This window comes from Mustela lutreola, chromosome 4 (genome assembly GCF_030435805.1).
Source record: "Mustela lutreola isolate mMusLut2 chromosome 4, mMusLut2.pri, whole genome shotgun sequence".
Classification (NCBI taxonomy): domain Eukaryota; kingdom Metazoa; phylum Chordata; class Mammalia; order Carnivora; family Mustelidae; genus Mustela; species Mustela lutreola.
The window spans coordinates 165,617,049-165,639,593 of NC_081293.1; the positions used below are offsets into that span (position 1 = coordinate 165,617,049).

Below are 22,545 nucleotides of genomic sequence, written 5' to 3' on the forward strand. Positions count from 1 at the left end.
GGGGACAAGAGTAGGGAGAAAAGAGCGCAGAAAAACCCGTTGGGCGGAGACAGGAGAACTTCCCCCCGAAGATTTACTACATTTCCCAGAATTCAGTGCGGCAGAGAGGCGTTGATCCGTGGTCGCCGCTGGAAGATTTGCGACATGGGATTGGTAGTCAGCATCCATCGGTCGCCGGAGGTAGGACTCCGGTGGGGAGTCTATAGGGATTGGCTAATGAGAGTTCGAGTTCCGCCCACAGATGGTGACGACAGGCGGCGGTCTTGCTACTTAAGGCGTCGTGGCCCAGCCCGCCCCGCCTTAGCTCCCGCGCTAGAGAGAAACATGTATCGTCTCCGCTCACAGCTCTTCACGGGGATTTCTGCTGCTGCCACCGCCCGCTCGTACCCCCGCCGCTTCTCGCCTCTGTTAGCTGAAGACTCGCCTCTTAGCCGCCCGCCGCACAGACGCACGAGTAAAAAGTGCAGCTCCATCGGCTGATCCTCGCTAAGCTCCGAGTTTAGGCGGCACCGGGCGTCCCACGATGCCGAAGAATAAGAAGCGGAACACTCCCCACCGCGGTGGCAGTGGTGGCAGCGGCACAGGGGCAGCTGCAGCGACGGCGGCGACAGCAGGTAAGGGGGTATCCCCGCCGCCGACATCCCCGTTGCCGGCCGGGCTTGCGAGTCTCATCCTCGGGCGCCGTGGGATTTGTAGTTCCATTCCTCTGGACATATGTGTCGGCCGGGCTCTTTGCTTGACTGGCGAACTACAATTCCCAGCGTGCCGTGGGGGCAGTACCTCGCGCGATTTGGATCTGGCTTGCGGACCGAACTCTTTGGCACCGGCCTTGGGGGCGGGGAGGGGCGGCGCGAATAAGTTCTAGGGCCTGAGAGTGGATCCGGGTCCGGGGTGACGGATTGTTGGGCGGGAGAGGAAATCTCAGAAGCTGGTGCTTGCTCCTCAGAGCTCACTCTGACGGAGGGTGGGGCCGGGAGAGGCTTTGCGTCTTTCTATCTGTGGTTGCCTTTGACCCACCGACTCCAACGTGGAGTTCTGGGGAATGCCAAGGGTCCTGCGCGTTTGGCCCGGCTCTTGCGTCACGAGGCCCGCCCTTGCGCTTTGCGGCCCGGGTGACGCGGAGGCGCCGGTGTGGCATCCCATCCCGTTGCCGCCTTGGGCAGCCCGCGTGTCCACCTGGCTGGGCGGAGGCGTGGAGGCTCAGGGCCACTGTCCGAGCCTAGGGTCCATTTCTATTACAAACTGGCACCTCCAGAAACCCCGCGCCCCCGCTTCGTCTGCGGGGGGTGCTCCAGCGACCTTCTCTCGGGGGGCAGAAACCGCGTTCTCCTTTGTGCAGCGTTCTTCTATAGGTTCTGTCCCCTGAGGCCGGGGTGGGTGAGGTGGTGGGGAACTCAGGTTGCAATTGGCCAAAAGTTTAGATTTTTTTTTGTGTTCTCATTGCAAAGTTGAAGCTTTTCCTGGATGGGTAGGTGCTTAAGTGAACTCCTGATTCTCTACTACTAACTATAGGGTTAGGGGAAAAGGACTTAAAGGAAAGTCTTATGAAACACCACTAAACTTAAATCGAGTATTAATGAAATCATCTCATTTAGTAATTTTTTGGTCGAGATTTTGAAGTTAAACATTGGAATTCTCGGACTTTAGCCCGTCAGAACTAGTACTAACCATTATGTATTTGTCAACACAATATCGACCCTCGTAATGATACGCCTCTGTTCATTAATGAATAGTCCATTTTCCTTGTTAAAGATGATACGAAACTGGCGTTTAAAACGCTTTCCTGTAGGATTTATAGCAGCATGAAAACTTATGTTCTGTAGTAAACATTTAATAATTGACAATAGAAATCAATTATTATAGTTGCAGTTTTCCCCCTTTTTATGTTGCTCTTTATTTTTATTGTATGCCCTCGATACTCATGAAATTTGTTCTTGATCAAGATGTAAAATACAAAATTAGTTTGTTGTAGCATTTGATTGTCAATGTGAATAGAGGGTACCTCTATTCTTTTCTGTATTTTAGCTTTTCCTCCTCTGAAGTCAATTTGAATTGTCTGGGAGGTCCTTATTCATTTTACTCTTCTTTAAGTTTTTACCTTTTGTTGGTGGAGCAGATGATGGTGAAGCAGCAAGCAGTCATTTTAAAAGTTGTAATGGATGTTACTCATGGCTTCCTCGAATCACAAACAAATCTTTATCCCCTCAGAAACTCTGAAATTTCCTTTCTTCCTAGGGCTAAGGAATAACCACAGGTGGTGGTGGGGTATTACTTTTCAAATTTCCCCTCTCCTCTTTGCTCATTTCTCATCAGCCTAATTGCTGTTGCTTTTTTTTTTTTAAATTTATTTTCAGTAGAAAAGGTAAATTTAAACACTGAGTTTTAGCATATTCAAACGAATGGAAAAGAATTCTTCGTTGAGTGTATAAAACTGTACAGGCTTTGAATATTTTTGGAAATTTACACTAGTACTTGTTATCTGTGCTTACCTCTGGTAAGTGGGTTATGCAGTGGGATTTACTTTTTTAATACGTTAATTTGATTCCATGTGGATGTATTACTTTTTAAATAAAGGGATAAATAATAACGGAGTAGAAGGGATGGAATGTTGTCACAAACTTGTACTTACTTAAAAGCCATTTACCTTATTGGTATTTTTAAAATGACATCCAGTAGAGATGGGATTCAAATGAGATCTTAACATGTACAATAAAAAGATAACCATGTTTCTTATCACTTTAATTGATTTTCCATTTAAATTCTTTCTCTTTTAAGTTATGCAGGGTTTTAGAAAGCTGATAAAATTGACAAGTATGCTTATTTTTCATTGCACTTAATTTAAAGAGAGCATTTTTTTTTTAAAATGAAAGAACAAAACCTTGTTAGTAAACTCTGAAGATATAAGGACTTTATGTCTAGAGTGCCACCTAATTAATATTACTTGGGATCACACAGTGGGTGAATTTGATCTAGATATCAGGCATTCATACAGGGTTCTTTTTCTTGATTTGTTGTTGTTTGTTTAACTTCTCTTTCCTGGAGTTGGAAACTGAGACTTAGGGAAAGGAGTTGAGTAAGAGGTGTTTAAGGGTACTCTTCTTGGAAGTTTAGAAGTAGACTGAATATGAAAAGTAAAAAATATGAATTGACTTGTGAATGTGTATTAGTAGAAATCAGATGGCTCTAAACTATTCCCATGACTTCAAATCATGGAAGACAATGAAGGTAGATCCAGAAATAGAGTATGATGTTATAGGTCTTGGTTTATTTGTTTATTCCTGCCCTAAGCACTCTGATTAATATGTTATGGTATCCTGGCTTCTTAGCTTATTCTTTATGCCATCCTACCTTTATTAGCAAAGTTATTCCTTTGGAATAGCAAGCAAATTTGAAGGCTGCTTGTCATCTTGTGTTGATTTAAAAATTAGCCAGGTTGTATTTTGATTTAAAAAAAAAAAAAAAAACTTCATTAAAAATATACCCCCCAAATACTAAACTTAGGAAGCTTAAACACAGAGGATTGGAAAAACAAAACAAACAAACAACAAACAAACCACCGCTTTTTAAGGGAATAAGTGACATGAATTTCTTGAACAGAGGCACCTGGTGATATTTGGTACAATCTTTGATTTTACTGATAAGCGAACTTGGACTCAAAGGTGAATCAGGTGACTCAAAGTCACTTTTGAGACAGATTTTGGTACGTACTGTAACTCAGTGCTGAATGTAATTCATGACAGAGCAGTACTTTATTATTAAATTCCTGCAAAACAAAATATAACTAAATTTATTTTTTTTGAAGATTTTACTTATTTATTTGCCAGACAGATCACAAGTAGGCAGAGAGGCAGTCAGAGATAGAGAGGGGGAAGTATCTGAGCAGAGAGCCCGGTTCAGGGCTCGATTCCAGGACCTGAGCCAAAGGCAGAGGCTTAATCCACTGATCCACCCAGGCACCGTGGATTTATTTTTTAAGTTAATTTGAGGAAAGATTCTAGTTACAAAAAAAGATTATATTTTGGGATGCTTGGGTGGCTCAGTCGGTGGAGCATAGGATTCTTTATCTTGGAGTTGTCAATTCAAGCTCCAAGTTGAGTGTAGAGATTACTCAAAAAATAAAATCTTTAAAAAAAAGATTTTATTTTTTAGTAACAGCCCTGATGTTTTTAAACTGTTGGATATGTTAACCTTTCTTTTAAAAGTGAATCATCTAACAGGCTTTTCTACTATATCAAAAACCAAAATTTCTGTTTTATTCCTTCCCCCACCTTTTAATTTATTTTTTATTTTTATTTTTATTTTTTTAAAGATTTTATTTTTATTTATTTGTCAGAGAGAGAGCACACAGGCAGGCAGAGTGGCAGGCAGAGGCTGAGGGAGAAGCAGGCTCCCAGCCGTGCAAGGATCCCAAGATGGGACTCGATCCCAGAAGACTGGGATCATGACCCGAGCCGAAGACAGCCGCCTAACCGACTGAGCCACCCAGGGGTCCCCCCCCACCTTTTTAAATAAAGATGTTATTTATTTATTTGTTTGAGAGAGAGAGACTGCATGTGTGTGTTTGCGTATGTATGTGCAGGGGGGCGGGGCAGAGGGAGAGAGAGTCTCAAGAGGACTGAAGACTGTGCTGACCCCAGCATCCAGAGCCCCATATGGGGCTCCTGAGATCATGACCTGAGTTGGATGTTTAATTGACTGAACCACTCAGGTGTCCCCCCCCACCTCTTGCTTAATTCAAGCTATCTTTAAAACTACCATCTCTTAATGTCTTATTTCTTCACACAAGGTGTATAGCTTAAAAATTAATCCATTTACCATGTTTATGTTTACTAGGCTCAGTCATTCTCCTTGAACAATATACTTACTCTTATGACCTATTGTTTCATACTCTATTTCTGGATATATTTTTATTGTCTTTAACGAAGTCATGTTTTGGAAATACTTTTTCAACCATAATACCAGTTTTTGATACATTTCTGAAGTTGATGTATATTGTAAAACAGTAGTCTGAAAAACAGGTGAATTGACTTTTTTTAGAATATTTAAGTATGTTTATTTGTAGCATAATCATCCCTTTTAAATAAGGTTGGATTTTCATTACCAAAATTCTCCTAAGTAGATTTAAAAATTCCCAAGTGAGGGCGCCTGGGTGGCTCAGTGGGTTAAGCCGCTGCCTTCGGCTCAGGTCATGATCTCAGGGTCCTGGGATCGAGTCCCACATCGGGCTCCCTGCTCGGCAGGGGGGCCTGCTTCCCTTCCTCTCTCTCTGCCTGCCTCTCTGCCTACTTGTGATCTCTCTCTGTCAAATAAATAAATAAAATCTTTAAAAAAAAAAAAAATAAATAAATAAAAATTCCCAAGTGAGCTTTTTGAGCATATGGCAGCACAGTCATCTACTTCCACCCTCTTTTGCCTACTAGGTGGCCAGCATCGGAATGTTCAACCTTTTAGTGATGAGGATGCATCGATTGAAACCATGAGCCATTGCAGTGGTTACAGCGATCCTTCCAGTTTTGCTGAAGATGGTATGAGTTTTAAATTTAAATTTGCAACTTTAGATAAAAAGATGTTTTAGGTAGAAGAATTCTTATAGCTAAGGCACACTATTGCTGTTTTCTGTCTGCTTTTTTCCTACTTAAATTAACAATGGTAAGTTTATATTATTCCTTAGGACCAGAAGTCCTTGATGAGGAAGGAACTCAAGAAGATTTAGAGTACAAATTGAAGGGATTCATTGATTTGACCCTGGATAAAAGGTAGGAGATACTGGAAACTTTGTTCTGTGTGATTCTGATCAGCCACTATGTATATTATATGCAGTTCTGTGATTTAGCAGTATACTTTTCTAAAGCTTGATTTGTTTACTTTCGATCTTTAAGTGTTTCTTATTCCTTTGGACTTTTAACAGATCGGAACATGCCACTAGAATTTAGATTGTCTTAGATTAGTCATTATTCTAGCATAATAAATAGCATATAACTGTATTTGTTTGCAATTGAAATGGGTTTGTTGGACTAAAAGTTACTCTTCAGCTGGAAAGAACAGCTAAACTTTGCTTTAAGCCTCTTGCCCACTAATTTTATTGCAGATGTGAAAAATAGCAAAGCTAAATTTTCTTATTTCATAGTAGTTCTAGAGCTGACTTAAACAGAAGTAAAGAGCCCTAACGATGCAAATGCGAAGTCCAGACTTTTGCAGTATCAAAAAATTGTGAGTTTGCTTAAATATGTAATACGGGAGAATATGTCTTCTGTGTAAAGAGGTGAATTGTGGATTCACCTTATTACACTGAAAAATGGTTAAGAGCTTGATAACAATTCTATAGAAAGAAAGAATCTACAAATGTATAAAGAGAAATGGAGAGGGAAATAGTGTAGTTTTTATAAGTCATTGTTGACCTATGGTACACACCAAATTGATCTTCTGATTTGTTTTAAATAGTGCGAAGACAAGGCAGGCAGCTCTTGAAGGCATTAAAAATGCACTGGCTTCAAAAATGCTTTATGAATTTATTCTGGAAAGAAGAATGACTTTGACTGACAGCATTGAACGCTGCCTGAAAAAAGGTAATATACTTATTTTTGAGTCAGAGGCACAGAACTAAAAAGGAATTTGCCACCTTCTTTGCAGTAATATTTATTAATGGAAATGGAAGATTGGCTCACTCTTAACTTTACGGTTGTCAAGGAATACACTATGCTTATTCAATTCAGAATGAGACTTGTTAGAAGCTTTGTTTTTGTTTATGTAAAAACAGCTTGAAACTAGGATTGTGATGGATTGTCATCCTTGTTTATATTGGAACAGGTGATTGCCATTTTCATGTATAAGAAAATCTTGAAAGCTTGTGTCAGATTTTAACAAAGGTATTAAAAAAGCCATCCTACTTCATTTTCCTAACTTAAAAAGTATTATAATCACATAGCTCATTTTCCCTTGCACTTACTAAAAACCTCAGTCATACCTGTGGATGACATCATTTTCAGGATATCCCTTGAAATGTTTAAATTCTAGAACTTTGTAATGGAGATTCTGGAAGTCATATTATAATCATAGAACTTTTAAAAATGAAGAGAGACCTTGAAGATTAAGTCTAATATTAACAAACTTCACTTTTAGGAACCACTAAAATTACAAGGGTCTGGGGCTGCCAGCTTAATTATTTTGTCAAGTAAGAACATTATGAGAATAATGACCTTATCATAAAGACCTATGGTTAGGTCTTTATTAACAAAATATTTCTAGCACCAGAAATGTGGGAAGCACACCTGCTCTTTTTAAATGGAATGAGCTTATTACCTTTATCTTCTTGTATTTCTCATTTTACCTCAGGTGAAAGCTTTGCAATAGAATGCCAACCATTCCATCTCTCTCATTGTACAGAATAAAGGTCTAGGAAATGTGAGATTGGTCTAAGGTTATATAACTTCTTAGTGGTATAGTTGATAGCAGAGCCAACTTTTTTGAGACTGTTTCCTATTAATGGTAGTTGGGTTAGATGACCTTTAAAAATTCCGTTCCAATCTGCTTTTTTAATAGATTTTTAATTTGTCAGGTAATAATTTGGTATCTGCAGTTTTCGTATGGTTTTAAAGAATTCTTTCTTTCTTTCTAAAGATTTTATTTGAAAGAGCATGCATATGTAAGCAGAATGGGGAGGGGCAAGCAGACTCCCCTCTGATTGTGGAGCTGGATGCGGGGCTGGATCTCAGTACCCTGAGATCATGAGCTGAAATGAAATCAAGGGTTGGATGTTTATCGAGCAGAACCACCCAGGCGCCCCAAGAATCCTTTATTTTTAATCCCTTACTTGTTTTAAAAAAAATTGGGGAAGGAGAAACCTTGAAGGTTTAGTTTACTTCATGGGCTGCATCCATCTGAAATGGTTGAGAAACTAATTCAGAGTCTACCTGAGCATTGTTCTATGAGTACATGAAAGATCTCGAAGATCAGGTCAGCTTGAAACACGTCATTTTGCTGAATTGTTACAGTGCTCCCTTAAGACAGGTGTTAATCTCCATTTCACTGCTGAAGAAATACGTTTTGAGAATAAGAGTTGTAAGTCATTTATTTGGCTAATAAGTGGTGGTTGTAGGGTGAGGTTGGTTTCTAGAGTTTGAGGTCACTAGGTTTGCAGCTCATGTAGCATATTATGGGGTTGTATGAACGGTAAATAATATTTTGGTGAATTGTACAAATGTGGGAAATTGCTGTCTTAATAAGTTCTCTCAGAACAATTTTTCATGGTTGTACCTTTGCTTTTTTCCTAGGTAAGAGTGATGAGCAGCGTGCGGCTGCAGCATTAGCATCTGTTCTTTGTGTTCAGTTGGGCCCTGGAATTGAAAGTGAAGAGGTTTTAAAAACTCTTGGACCAGTCTTAAAGAAAATAATTTGTGATGGAACAGCTAGTATCCAGGCTAGGCAAACTGTAAGTATATGATTTTTTACTTTATAAGTCTGTCCAGGCATGACATCCAGATACTCTGATGAATGGTCTAGGAAGGTTACATTTTTAAAATAATAGGTTTTTAATTAACATTTTATTTGCATTTATCTTTTACTTTGAGCAGACTTAATGGTATTGACAATTGTTTCCTTAAATTTTCTGAGATACCATAGAACATCCCAGATAGAACACATCTCGATGTCTTTGAAATCAAAGGTCATAAGCTGATAGGAAATACTATTTTGAGTTCTTCAGGATGATTGAAGAATAATTTTTGTTGTAACTTAAATGATATAGAAAGTGCTTATTGGGTGGTCATTTTTTATTCTAAGAAATGTAATAGGTATTTTTAAAAAACCTTGGCTGTTGTGGCCTAGAAGTCCTTATGAAAAAGCTGAAAGCTTTATTTCATAGGAATCTGTAACTTGTGAGATACTCTAGTCATGTCATGGGGTTTGAAAGACCATGTTTCATTCTCTGATTATTCGATACTCATTACTCATGACAGTTGACTTTAGATTTGATTGTTAAGCTGTTTTGTTTTTTTTTTTTTTTTTTAACAAGAAACCAGTTCAGCTTCGAGGCTTTCTAATAGTTTTAATAGTGACTTTTCACATTAGCTTTCTCTTTAGTATTACTGACTATTTAGTATTACATTTAGATGACATTGATCTTTCTATCAGATAAACCCTGAAATCTTAGGGACTTAATAAAAATTTATTTCTTGCTCATATCACTGTGTAAGTTGGCAGAGTCCCTGGGTGTCCATCCACAACTCTGTGTCCTACCTTTAGGTCCTCCTTATGGCAACTATGGTGGCAAGGTGGGGAAAGAAAAAAGACAGGTGCTCAGGCCAGAATGCATCACTTTAGTGGCTGGTTCCTTGGTTTACAAACTATATGGAGGCTGGGAATAGTTAAGCTGTTTCCCCAGAGGCAAAAAAAAGTAGAATTTTGGTGACTTCATAGGAATCTCTTGCCCTCTAGCAGTTCATAGTCCCAAAAATAGCTAATTAAGCTTTTGTTGTTTATATTTTTATCCCCCTTTTTTGGGTTTTCATGAAGCTTTTAAATCATGCAGGACTATAGGGGTATTTTTGAAATGTTTGACAGAAAACACTGTTGCGTGGATACTTGTAGTAAACCCTTAATTTTCCTTGCATGTGTGTTCGTTGTCATTTTAAAAATAATATGTTTGATGCTTGCTGTGAATTTAAAAAAGTACTTGGCAATCCTCATATTAGCAGAAGGAATGAAGGCAGTTCTAGTTTTTAAGCTATCTTTTCTCTCTTAGAGGCATCAAAAGGAGAGATGTGGCTTTGCCTCTGCTGCTTGTTTAGGATGAGGGATTACAGATTCAAAGTTTCTGTTATCGGGGTGCCTGGGTGGCACAGTGGGTTAAAGCCTCTGCCTTCGGCTCAGGTCATGATCTCAGGGTCCTGGGATCGAGTCCCGCATCGGTCTCTCTGCTCAGCAGGGAACCTGCTTCCTCCTTTCTCTCTGCCTGCCTCTCTGCCTACTTGAGATCTCTGCCTGTCAAATAAATACAAAAATAAAATCTTTAAAAAAAAAAAACAAAAAAACCCACAAAGTTTCTGTTATCGAGAATAATGCCTCGACTACTTTTTAATTTTAGCGATATCCAGTTTTACGAGGCTGAAATAATGAAAATAAAATAGTGACACCGAGCAGATGAATCTGCAAATGTCCTCATGATACCAGGAACTTGGCTGTATGAATGGTGACTTAAAGACTTCACGCTTTAGTGCCACTTAGAACAACATGAGAGGATTTTAGTGAAAATTAGCAAAAAGGGAAATGGAGAATACAGAAATCTCACAAATTATAAGTTGTTTTCCTATGATTTATTTGTTTAGAGCAGTGTTCTGAAAACTAATGGTTCCCGTAAAGTTGCAAGCAGATTGTATATAAATTTTGTATTCTGAGCTCCATTTTATTAGGTAACTTAAACCATGGTAGTCCTGTAATGTCATCATTTGTCTAACCTCTTTTTTTCCCTAACAAAAGGGAATTATAGGATTCCTGACTGGTTTTCAACATAGGCAGAAAAAAGTGGAATTTGAATGAATGAGACCCCTTTTGAGGTGGCAAGTTTGAGGATAGTTAATTAAATTTTAGATTTCTGCTATTTCTTGGAAACTGATTTCTTTTAGAAGTTTTCATAGTAGAGTATAAAAAGAGATGAATGAATATAAATGGTTTTAAATGCTTAAAAGCTTATAACAAACTTTGTGTTTAAAGGTTTTTTAAGAAGAGTAGGCTTCTTTATCTCCAATGTGCAAACTTCATCTCTGTCTTTGAGTTGGAGTTGGAAGTTTAAAAAGGATCTGCTGGATTAAAGAAGGAAGACCCAGGAGAGATTGAGTAACTTTCCTAAAGTCACATTGTTGATTTGGTAGCAGAGCTTGGGCTAAAATCCACTTCCGTTAACTCTTGATCTTGTATTCCTTATCTCTTCATATTCTTTTTTTGAAAAAGATTTTTATTTATTTGAGAGCGAGGGAGAGTATGAGCAGAGAGGGGGCTGTGCAGGGGGAGAGGCAGAAGCAGACTCTCTATGCTAGGCCCCCGGCAGACACTTAACCCATGAGCCACCCAGGCACCCCTCTCTTTTTATTCTGTGCTTGGGAGCAGTGTCATCATGTAATTGAGAAAATCTTCACACTGAATTATAAAAGCAGGAAAATACGGAAATAATAAGAAAATTACCAACATTAATGTCTATTTTTTTCTTTTTAGTGTGCAACTTGCTTTGGTGTTTGCTGTTTTATTGCTACAGAAGACATTACTGTAAGTAGAACACCCTTTACTCTTGCACATTTCAAATTTAATTAATTAATATACTTGCATATTTCAAATTTAAAGTGGTTACCTTACTTCATGTTCTGATGCATTAGGAGCTGTATTCAACTCTGGAATGTTTGGAAAGTATCTTCACCAAGTCCTATCTCAAAGACAAAGACACTAATGTTATTTGCAGCACCCCTAATACAATGCTTCATATCAGCGCTCTTCTCGCATGGACATTATTATTGACTATATGCCCAATCAGTGAAGTGAAGAAAAAGCTTGAGATGTATGTACTCTTAGTTTCATATTTTATAAAAACAGCATTTATTGATATGATTGGTTATGTTCACACAGTAATGACTAACTGTTTTTTAGGCATTTCCATAAACTTCCAAGCCTCCTCTCTTCTGATGATGTCAACATGAGAATAGCTGCTGGTGAATCGTTGGCACTTATGTTTGAATTGGCCAGAGGGATGGAGAGTGTAAGTGTCTGATGAACAGAGGGAAAAGATTGTGTCTCAAGGACCATTATTCTACCATTATATTCATAATTAAGAATTGGATGATAACTTTGGAGTATGGCCAGCTTGAGAATCAAGTGACTGATTGCTCTGCTTCTTGGCAGTGGTGGTATAAAAATTTTAAGAGTATAAACCGGTAGGGGTTGGTAGAGCAACATTTAAGTGTAGTTTATTACACGTAACTCTTGTTGTCTGTAGAACTCAAGTTTAGGGACACTGTTACTTGTGGAGAGAGTTGTCTATGACAGTCTGTGTGGCTCTGCTTGGATGTCTCAGACACAGGGCATATTAAGGTGATTCAGGCATGAGTGCTTTATAATAAATGTCAGACAAATGGATGACATACTTAGGTGACATAGGTTTGAGATCTAATGAGTTTAGTCACTGTTGTTTAACCTCTCTAAGCCAAAGCTGAACGCAAACATCACCCTTTAGACTGGGCATTATGTGCTTTGCAGTTCCCTACCTATTGTCCGTCCATGGATGTTTATTACCTCAATTTGGCTCTCAAAAATATTTGAGTTTGTGATAGCTGACCAACTTTACCGGTTCGCCTGTTCTGTTGCGGGGTTAGCACTGAAAGTTCTGTGTTCCAGGAAACCTTTCCTCTCAAGCTAACTGGAACATTTGGTCACCCTGGTTTGTATCCTCTCTTGTGAACCTTGGCTTACTTATTAGCTGCTTTTTAATGTAAGAACAAAGATTATATTTCTGGAATGAAACCTTTCCAGGAATTCAATATGTTATTTAACAATGAATAATTCCATTCTAGTCCTGTGTTTAAAAATATCTGGGAAGTGTCTTTTTTAGGCTTACCCCGGCCTCTCTCTTTTTCTTTGAAGGATAGCAGGGTGGGAATGAAAAGAAGTTATTAAGGCTTTCAGTAGCGAATGAATCTACTTATGTGAGAAATTGGCCTCAAGTTTAGCAATCAATTTAATTTTATTGCGCTAGTTAATGCCTCCCTAACCTCAAGGCATAGAAGCCAGATGTCCCACTTTTTTAATCTTCTGTTCTTCTGCAGGCCAGAAATGGTAATTTCTTTTTCTTTTTCCTTTAAAGTGTATTTTAAAAGTAAAGTAATAAGGCAGTTCAAGTTATACATGTTGAATTTTTTAAAAAATTTGTAAATACACTTTTATTGTTGCCCACGTAGCTTATATTCTGTGGGTATAATAAATCATATGAGAGAGCTCGGAGAACTCAGATAAAATTGAACAAGTTTGGGTAACTATTTGTTTAAGGACAGAAGTGACCTTGGTTACAAAACAGAACCTAGTGTTTTGTTTGCTATTTTTGTTAAGTAAGCTTTTTGAAAGGAGTGAGTGTGTGGCTTTGGTGGGGGTAGTTAAGGAGTGTTCAAAAAATTAAACCATGTGTTGATGAATATATAGGCTGATTTAAATTAGGGTTTTGGAAGCAAATACATGGCATTGAAATATTCAGAGCCTTTTGCTAACATAATTATAAGTTGACATGAAGAATTGGGAATTGTTTGTGAGAGCTCTCTGTGGTTTATTATGCATGTTTGCTCTACAACCAAATGGGTAAGAGTGCACTCTACACTACGCTCCTAGGTTCAAATCTCTTTTCCACCCTTATTAGTTGGATAATGTTGGGTGACTTCTCTATGTCTCGGTATCAGTATCTTTAAAATGGAGAATAAAGTAGTAACTACCTCATGGGGTTGTTGAGAACATAGATACAGTGTAAGTGGTAGCTATTACAGTAACTGTTCATTAAAGTGAGGATTACGTCCCCCTCCTGGTGGTGATCTTTTGGTAGTGGCCTTTTAGGGGCTCTCTGGGATAACCTATAATAAAACAAAGACTGTTTACTGGGCAGAGTTACAGGTCTTGGGAGCCACATAATGTGCTGACTCAGGAAACTGTACCAAAATATATTCTAGACAGATCTTCCCCAGTTCTTCCTTTTTTGTCCTCACCTAACCTGACATGGGAAGTGCTGCAAGAACAAGGCAGACAGACAGACACAACACACGCACACACATACCCTTCTGTGATAATGATTATGCTGTTTTCTTTTTCTTACTGATAGGAGTTGAGGTGTTTATTTGTATCTCCAAGAGCTCATTTGTCCCTGGGTGTATAGTTTTACTGTAGAGTTACCCTAAACTCTAGTAAATTGGCTTTTGGAAGCTATTTATGGACTTTTTTAATGTCTTAAATTTACTTTCTTTTTAATGCCCCAACATGTTATGGATATGTTTCCCTATAATATTAGTATTTAAATTTTCCAAGTTAATACTGTATTGAACTCATTGACTCAGACTGTAAACTAGATTGAGTTTTACTCATGGCAGAGGTCAATTATAGTGGGATTTCTCAATCTCTACACTGTTGATATATTACTGGGCTGGATAATTTTGTGCTGGAGGGGAGTCATATCAAGGTAATAGCAAACAGTAATACATTTTGTGGCTTCCCTTCAAAAGGGATTAAAATATCTTCTTAGCTTGAGTAATTTAATTACTTAAGTTGTGCACCAGATTTAAATTGTATTGCATTTTTGAAATATGGCCAGTATATTAGAAGTTAGGTGCTTTAGGCATTACTGATAGTTTGTACTTTTGGAATAAGAATATTTGGAATTCCGGGGTTGTGTGCTTTGGGGACTGAAGAGCCAAAGGATAGAAGCTATGTTGGTATTTGGGGTATTCAGTTTCACTGAACTACTTTGAAATCCTAGGAATGTCTTGAGTATGGTAGGAGCGCACTAAATATTTATTGAATGTATCTGGATATACTTGGAGGGGGGAATGTTAATTGTTTAGTGGTAGTATATCATCTTGTAGTCAGCATTTCTGGATTAAAACTTCTGCATGATATTATAAATGCATTAATGTATTCCTGTGCGCCAAGATCTCTAAAGAGCTCGGAGATTTGTGGTGCTGTTTTTACCCCTGCTGGGTATTTTCCAAAGTAGAGTGTTCTCTTTTAGCACTAGGAAAGGTTGGGGGGAAGACCCAATAATGAACTAAACAAAATTGTTTTTCCTGACCAGGACTTCTTTTACGAAGACATGGACTCTTTGACCCAGATGCTTAGGGCTTTGGCTACGGATGGAAACAAGCACCGTGCCAAAGTGGACAAGAGAAAGCAGCGGTCGGTGTTCAGAGACATCCTGAGGGCAGTGGAGGTAGGTCTTTTAATGCTATAATGGCTACTTTCATTTACTTATTTATTTATAAAATATTTGACAGAGACACAGCGAGAGAGGGAACACAAGCAGGGGGAGTGGGAGAGGGAGAAGCAGGCTCCTCACTGAACAGGGAGCCTGATTTGGGGCTTGATCACAGGATCCGGGGATCATGACCTGAGCTTAACCACTGAGCCACCCAGGTGCCGCTCCTTCCTACTTTTTTTTTTTTTTTTTTTTAAAGTAGATTCGATGCACCCACCATGGGGCTTGAACTCATAACCCCGAGATTAAGAGTTGTATGCTCCACCAACTGAGCCAGCCAGGCATGTGCTATTTGTTTTGAGATGAGATTGGTTTAGGCTAAACTGGACAGTTGTGGGTCATTTTTTTATTGAACTTCAGTTTTGGGCAAAATGGTTTCCTCCGTTTAAGCAAGGTTTTTAACTACATACAGAGAGATGACTTTTTTTTTTTTAAACAAAAGAAAATTTAGTTCTGATGCATAAAGGTACTTTTTTTTTTTAGGTTAAAAAATATGACAATTTCATAGTTAAAAAAGTGTGTTTCACTTTGTTGTACTTGCCATCATTTAAGCAAAGGTGCACATAGATATTTAGTATGGTATTTTTTGTGAATGGTAAATTATTGCCTACCCTTCAGTACTTTAAACAAAGATCTTTGTCTGGGAAACCTGAGTGCTAAAAACGGAAATAACGAAATCCAGCCTTTACACTAGGTCTTAGCCAAAAGGCTAAGAAATGATGAAATCCAGCCTTTAAATAAGGGTTTAAAATCATCTGATGCTTGAGTATCTTCTATAGTCTTCTAACCTGTTTTAATCTGTCTGGCAAATAAATTGATTTAGAAACTTTCAGGGATTTGGATAGAATGCATGGTTAAAAGGAACTGCAGGATAAAAGCAGTTTTACTGTGGATAATACCAAAGTATTTGTTTTGTTTTTTTGTTTTTCTTTTTCTTAGCTAGATAAGAATGATTTCTTGGATATAAGAATAAATATCTCAGATACTTGCTATCTGATAGGGCAGTTCATTTAAGAATTAGTATGTCACCAAAGAGTCATCAGCCTGACATGTATATGAAAACTTAGAATGGGAATTAAAAAAATAAAGATGCTAAGACCCCATTCAGGTCCAGTTTTGAAATGTTGCAATGATTCTCATACATAGGCTACTTAAGAACTACTTTCTTCATTTTATTTTATTATTTATTTATTTTAAATAAAGATTTTGTTTATTTATTTGACAGAGAGAGAGAGAAAGATCACAAGTAGGCAGAGAGGCAGGCAGAGAGAGGTGGGGGTTGGGGAAGCAGGCTCCCTGCTGAGCAGAGAGCCCGACGTGGGGCTCGATCCCAGGACCCTGGGATCATGACCTGAGCTGAAGGCAGAGGCTTAACCCACTGAGCCACCCAGGTTCCCTACTTTCTTCATTTTAATCTAAGTAAAACCTAGGGTATAGGTATAGAGGTCTTCTGGGACCTGAACATTTTGTTAATGCTAACTCTAATTAGAATAGTAGTTTATATTTACTCTGGTTTTTATAATCTAAAACACAGAGTAAAATCCCGAACTTGAGCAGAAATCTGTATTAACAATTGATCCTTTTGATCTTAAAATTTTAGTGTGGTGGTATCCTCAAATTGAGCCATTTTCTTGAATGACTGCAACCTACTCACCTGGGTGGGTCAGTCAGTAAAGCATCTGCCTTTGGCTCAGGTCATGATCCCAGGGTTCTTGGATTGAGCCCCTCATTGGTCTCCCCGCTTGGCGGAAGCCTGCTTCTCCCTCTACCCCTCAATTTGCTCGTGCGTGTGCTCTCTCTCTCTCAAATAAATAAGTAAAATCTTTAAGCAGCCTTAACAGGTCTTTTGTGTGCCCGTCACTCTTGCCCAGCAGTACAAAAAGTAAAAGCCATTTCTTTGCCTCATAATTCTGACCTGTGGTGCTCTCCCTCCCAGACCTTAAACACCCTCTCCTCTCCATCTCAGGATTTCTCTTCCTCCCATTCCCTTTGACCGGCTTTGCTGTGCTCCAGTTCTGCTTCAGTGTACCCACCAAAGAAAGGTCTGGCCTTCCAGCCTTGTTGAGTGTTGCGGTTTCTTTGCTTTTACTGGAAGCCAGTTTTCTCTGAAGGACCCTGCTTCCTGGATGGATGGAGGTTGTTAAACTGCTATAGAGGAGAATTCTCCATTTTAGGCATAGTTATTGCTGCCTGTCATTTCTTTTCATTCAGGAGTCTTTCTTTTAAGACCATGTGTTTCTCAAGTTAGCAAGCATTTAATAGGTTAGGTACCTTGACATACAGTTTTCTTATTTTAATTCCTTTATAACTTAAGCAACAGAATTAACTTTTTAAGGAAAAAGGAGTTTACTAAAGACATAAAGAACAGTAAGTAGGAAAGCTGGAATTTGAACTCACTGCACTGTGCTATCTTTCATCAGGGCCAAGAACTGCAGATGGGCAAGTGAGAGAGAGTCAAAGTGTCCATTGGATTTGTCAGTTAGGTCATTGGTGGGTGACCTTTACAAGTGCAGCTTCAGTAGAATGATGGCAGGAAAGCTTAATGGGGATTGATTGAAAAGAGAATGGGAAGTGAAGAAGTGGAGATGGGGTGTCTTGACTGTTTTTTTTAAAAATACGACTGTAATTGGAAGGGGAAGAGAGTTGACCACTGGACTGTGGGAGTGTGTGTTACTGTGTCTTGTTTAAGATGCTGGATGCATTTTATGGGAGAAGAAAGCCATGGAGAAGGGAGCATTTTAAAATATAAATGAAAGGTTGAGAGTATGATGTAAACAGTATGATTTGCCTTGAACTAGAGAGATTTAGGAGAAGAGTAGGTAAGGATGCAGTTGAGTTTAGAGGGAGTTCTTTCCTGGTGTCTCATGTTTTCTGAAATAAGGAAGGCTGAAATAGTAGAACCCTTGTGGGTTTTTTGAGCTGTTGTAACAGATCAGCTACTGTATGTGCTTCACAACACAGACTTTGTCTTAACACTTGTAATAACTGGTAGGGGGAGGAAAGCCCCACTTGACAAGCAAGGGAACAGACCCAAAGGGGTTAAATTACTCGGCAAAATGACAAGCCAATGAGTAGTATACTTGTGTAAGTCTGGAGTTTGCATTCTGTTCTTCCATGTTATATGCTGTGTCTGCTGGGAAAGAAGGGGGCTACGTAGGTGTGGGGAAGACAATTGGAGTGATTAAGTTCCGTCTCTTTATCCTGTCTCCGGTGACCCGCTATTCTCTTCCTGGTTGCTCTTTCATAGTCATGATTCATCAAACAATGGAGTGGCCAGTGTTTTTCCTCCCCAAGTTTTGCCTCTAGTCTGTGTGACTCCTCTGTGCATTTGGAAAACCCTATCCTGTATTTGTTCATGATCTTTACTTCCATTTTCTTTATTTTCATTCACTTGATTCTCTCTCAGGGTTATACTTTATAAAATTGTCTTCTGGCAAAATTATTCCATCTCTGAAGTCTTAAACTCACCTATTCCTTCTCATTTTCTCTTTCTTTCTTTTTTTTTTTTTCTTAAGATTTTATTTATTTGACAGAGAGCACAAGTAGGGGCAAGAGGCAGAGGGAGCCCGATGTGGGGCTCCATCCCAGGGCCCTGGATTCATGACCTGAGCCAAAGGCAGATGCTTAACCAACCGAGCCACCCAGGCGTACCTGCTCTCATTTTCTTAATAAGCCTGGTCTTAAACCCTTGGAGCCCCCTGGTTGCTGGTCCCCTTCTTTTTGGTTGGTCTGTTAACCCCGTTTGTCTTCTCTTGACCCTGCTTCCCCTCGGTTTCACCACTGGCGTGTGGGGGCATCTTATCTTTGATACCACCTCCTCTTCCCTCCCCACTTCACCTCCCATTTGTAGACCGGTAGAGATAACTTTTTTTCCTTCAAGTTTTCTTTTAAATTAACATATGATGCATTATTTGTTTCAGGGGTACAGGTTTGTGATTCATCAGTCTTACACAATTCACAGCACTCACCACAGCACATACCCTCCCCAATGGCCATCACCCAGCCACCCCATCCTTCCCACTCTGCCAACTCCAGCAACCCTCAGTTTGTTTCCTGAGGTTTCTTGAGTGCTACTGAAATTTAAAGACATTCGCAACAATGTGGTTTGCCAGTAAGATTTATTTGAACTCAGTTGTGCCAAGTCTATGACAACTAGATTAAGTTCTACACCCTTATTAGGATAGTAATTTCTAGTCTATTCACATCTCAGGGATGGCAGTATCAGTTAAAACCATATTGTTTTCTTACCTCAGCACGTAAATGTGTCTATTTAGAAATTGTATTTATGTAGGATCTCTTTAAGTCCTCTTAATTTCTCTTAAAATTTTGGTTCTTCTGTTGTCTAGGAACGGGATTTTCCAGCAGAAACTGTTAAATTTGGCCCTGAACGAATGTATATTGATTGCTGGGTCAAAAAACATACCTATGACACCTTTAAGGAAGTTCTTGGATCAGGGATGCAGTATCATTTGCAGGTGAGTGAGTGACTTCTTTTCTGTGTGTTTGCTTTTAAATTAGGGAGCAGTTTTGAATGTAGTTCACTGAATGGGCTTTTGAAGTTAGCAGGATATGCAGAATGCATTTAGCATGATACAAAACTACATTTTATTAATTAACTTTACATTTATATTTTAAAGTAAAATTCAATAAGTATGAAACTCTTCCGTTTGTATTGTATAAATCCGGTGGAACATCTATAAATTCTGTAGAGCGCTGTTGCTCTTCTCATAACTTTACTGGATTCAAGGCATTTGAAACAATTTAGTCTTACAAAGAGAAACAAAATAAGTGACCTGTGTTCTTATTTATAAGCTTCACATTACTTCTGTTAATCATTTCACTTTGTATAAAAAAGAGCTGATGTTTAATAATGAGCTTTATTACCTTTTCTATTTTACTGAAGTCAAATGAATTCCTTCGTAATGTATTTGAACTTGGACCCCCGGTGATGCTTGATGCCGCAACACTTAAAACGATGAAGATTTCTCGTTTTGAAAGGGTAGGTTTTGTTTTTGTTCTCATCAGAACCAAATGCATTGAAGAGAAGCAGAGCTGATGCTTCGATTCTACCAGGTGATAGGTGTTGAGTGGAGTCTGTGGGCCTTGAGTGCCTCATGCTGTTTCAGACACAACAGCTGTATTAAAATTGTAGAAACTTCATTGCAGTTAGAGTCCAGAGGGGTTGTATTGAATAATTTTATTCTTAATCCCATTAATAAAGAAATTTTCCTTTTTTGTTTTCCTTTATTCTGTTAACTTCTATGAAAGAATAAATATTACATAGTGCTTCTTTTGTATCAGATAACTAAACCTACTTAATAAGTACCAGATTCATTTGCAAATTAAGGAAACAGGCTTAGAGAGTTTGTGACATTACTTATAATTTCACTTAACCTTTCAAAAATCCTTAAATTATAATTATTCTTATGTTTTTACGGAGATGAAATTCACGTAACAAACTGTTTTCAGTCGTATAATTCAGGGCATTTAGTACAGTCACAATGTTGTACAGCTATCTGTCTAGTTTCAGGATATTTTCATCTCCTCAGAAGGAAGCTTATACCTTTAAGCATTCAATTCCCATTCCCTCCCCCTTCCCTCCCCCCACAGCTACTGGCAACCACTTGTCTGCTTTCTGTCTGCATTTACCTATTCTGGATATTTTGTATAAATAGACTCAAATAACATGTGACTTGTTGTGTGGTTTTTTTCATTCAGCATTATGTTGCCAAGGGTCATCCATGTTCTAGCACATACCAGTACTTCGGTCCTTTTTGGGCTGAATAATACTCCATTGTGTGGAGTATTATTGATTATCCAGTCATCCTTTGATGGACATTTAGCTTGTTTACACTTTTTGGCCATTGTGAATAATGTTGCTATGAACATTTGTAAGTTTTCATTAGAGCACTTGTTCTTAATTCTTTTAGGTATAGGAATGGAGTTGCTGGGTCATATGGTAGTTATATGTTTAATTTTTTAGGGAACTGCCAAACCATTTTCTGTTGGTCCTGAACCATTTTACATTCCTACCAGCAGTGTATGATAATTTCAACTTCTATATCCTTTTCAACACTTGTTATTTTAGCTTTTTTGTTTTTGTTCTGTTTTAAATTATAACCATACGAGTGGGTGTGAAGTGCTCAATCATATATATATATATGTTTGTAAATATATATGTTTATCTCATATATATGTTTATATATATATTTCTTACATAAATATGCTTTTTAAAAATTTTATTTGGGGAGAGAGAATGCATAAGTGTGCGATTTGGGGGAGGGGCAGAGCAGAAAATCTCAAGCAGATTCCATGCTGAGCGCAGAACCCATTGTGGGGCTCAGTCCCACCACCCTGAGATCACGATCTGAGCCGAAACCAAGAGTTGGAGCTTAACCAACTCTGCCACCCAGGTGCCCCTGAAGTGTTTAATTATATTTCTATAGACTCTCTATAGTTAATCATTGTTATGATCATATAATTGATGAGTATTTTAATATTAGCATCTTTACATATATTTCTCCTTTGAATTTTTTTCTCAGAAGAAATCTGTACATGGGAATACAGAGTCAATTCTGACTTTTCCCATATGTACTGCCAAATTACCTTCTAAAGTTATTCTGTCATTTTTAATTATTTCTAGCAATGAATGAAGGCACATAGCCATTACATATTTGACAGCATTGAATTTTAGGATTTAAAACATTTGTTAGTTTAATTGGCATTAAGATGGAGCCTAATTTTTTTTCCTTGCTATTTTAATTAATTGGATATTTTGGGTATTTTGTTCACTTTATTCATGAATTGTTTTTTTCTTTGATCAGATTAAATGTTGATGCATTTTTTAAAAACTTTTTGGTAGAATTTGGTATTTTACATATTTGAATAATACTTTTTCTTAATACAAAATATCATCTATTATGTGTTAATTTTCCCCCTTGTTCTTTGTGTGTGCTTTATAAACTTTTAAAATTGATAAGGTTGAGTTAGCTCATTTCTTTGCTTTGTGATTTTTAATTCATCCTTTATCAGAGTATCTTAAATTTTAGTGATCCACATGTGTTTTTCTTTCCTTCATTTCAGCACCTGTATAACTCTGCAGCCTTCAAAGCTCGAACAAAAGCTCGAAGCAAATGTCGAGATAAGAGAGCAGATGTTGGAGAATTCTTCTAGCTTTTTAGCATTTGGAAGACCACTTTCTAAATTTTTTTTTCCCCTTTGGTAATTCCTAATGTATTTAAACTAGGGATAGTTTTTATCTAGGGTCAGCATAGATAGCTTTTGTAGCAGGGGTTATATTATAATTTAATGTACAGTATTACAAATGGTGAGTTCTGATTACTGAATATTCTCTGTAAACATAAACATAAATAAAGTGTAATGTTTGGTCATTTTCTGTTTATGAGGAGCGTAAAAATATGATATTTCATTTGATTTCATAATGAGGAAAATTATCACCCAAGGTTAAATTTCCTATACTGTGGTTGTCCAAAAATATTGATTATAATGTTGTAAATATACATGGTATTTAAGTTAAGATGTTAAACAGGTGAGTTCTGGAT

The 22,545-nt window shown here is 38.1% G+C and overlaps 2 protein-coding genes across 2 annotated transcripts; both read left to right on the top strand.

The window, feature by feature from the left end:
* LOC131829641 (uncharacterized) lies at nt 1-480 on the top strand. The gene has a single exon (XM_059171607.1). The coding sequence runs from the start codon at nt 145-147 to the stop codon at nt 478-480; it is 336 nt and encodes a 111-aa protein (XP_059027590.1). The 5' UTR covers nt 1-144.
* Nucleotides 373-22,374, top strand: IFRD1 (interferon related developmental regulator 1). The gene is made up of 12 exons (XM_059171604.1): nt 373-614; nt 5,421-5,525; nt 5,672-5,756; nt 6,442-6,566; nt 8,271-8,428; nt 11,206-11,256; nt 11,364-11,542; nt 11,632-11,740; nt 14,804-14,938; nt 19,330-19,458; nt 19,887-19,982; nt 22,067-22,374. Exons 1-12 carry the CDS (start codon nt 524-526, stop codon nt 22,154-22,156), a joined length of 1,353 nt encoding a protein of 450 aa, XP_059027587.1. The 5' UTR covers nt 373-523; the 3' UTR covers nt 22,157-22,374.
* The last annotated feature ends 171 nt before the right edge of the window (nt 22,375-22,545 follow it).

Excerpts from the sequence above, each read along its gene's own strand:
- IFRD1 (XM_059171604.1), top strand. The coding sequence starts at position 524 with ATGCCGAAGAATAAGAAGCGGAACACTCCCCACCGCGGTGGCAGTGGT. Across the intron at positions 6,567-8,270 it reads TGAACGCTGCCTGAAAAAAG|GTAAGAGTGATGAGCAGCGT; the intron begins GTAATATACTTA and ends CTTTTTTCCTAG. Across the intron at positions 11,741-14,803 it reads TGGCCAGAGGGATGGAGAGT|GACTTCTTTTACGAAGACAT; the intron begins GTAAGTGTCTGA and ends TTTCCTGACCAG.
- LOC131829641 (XM_059171607.1), top strand. The coding sequence starts at position 145 with ATGGGATTGGTAGTCAGCATCCATCGGTCGCCGGAGGTAGGACTCCGG.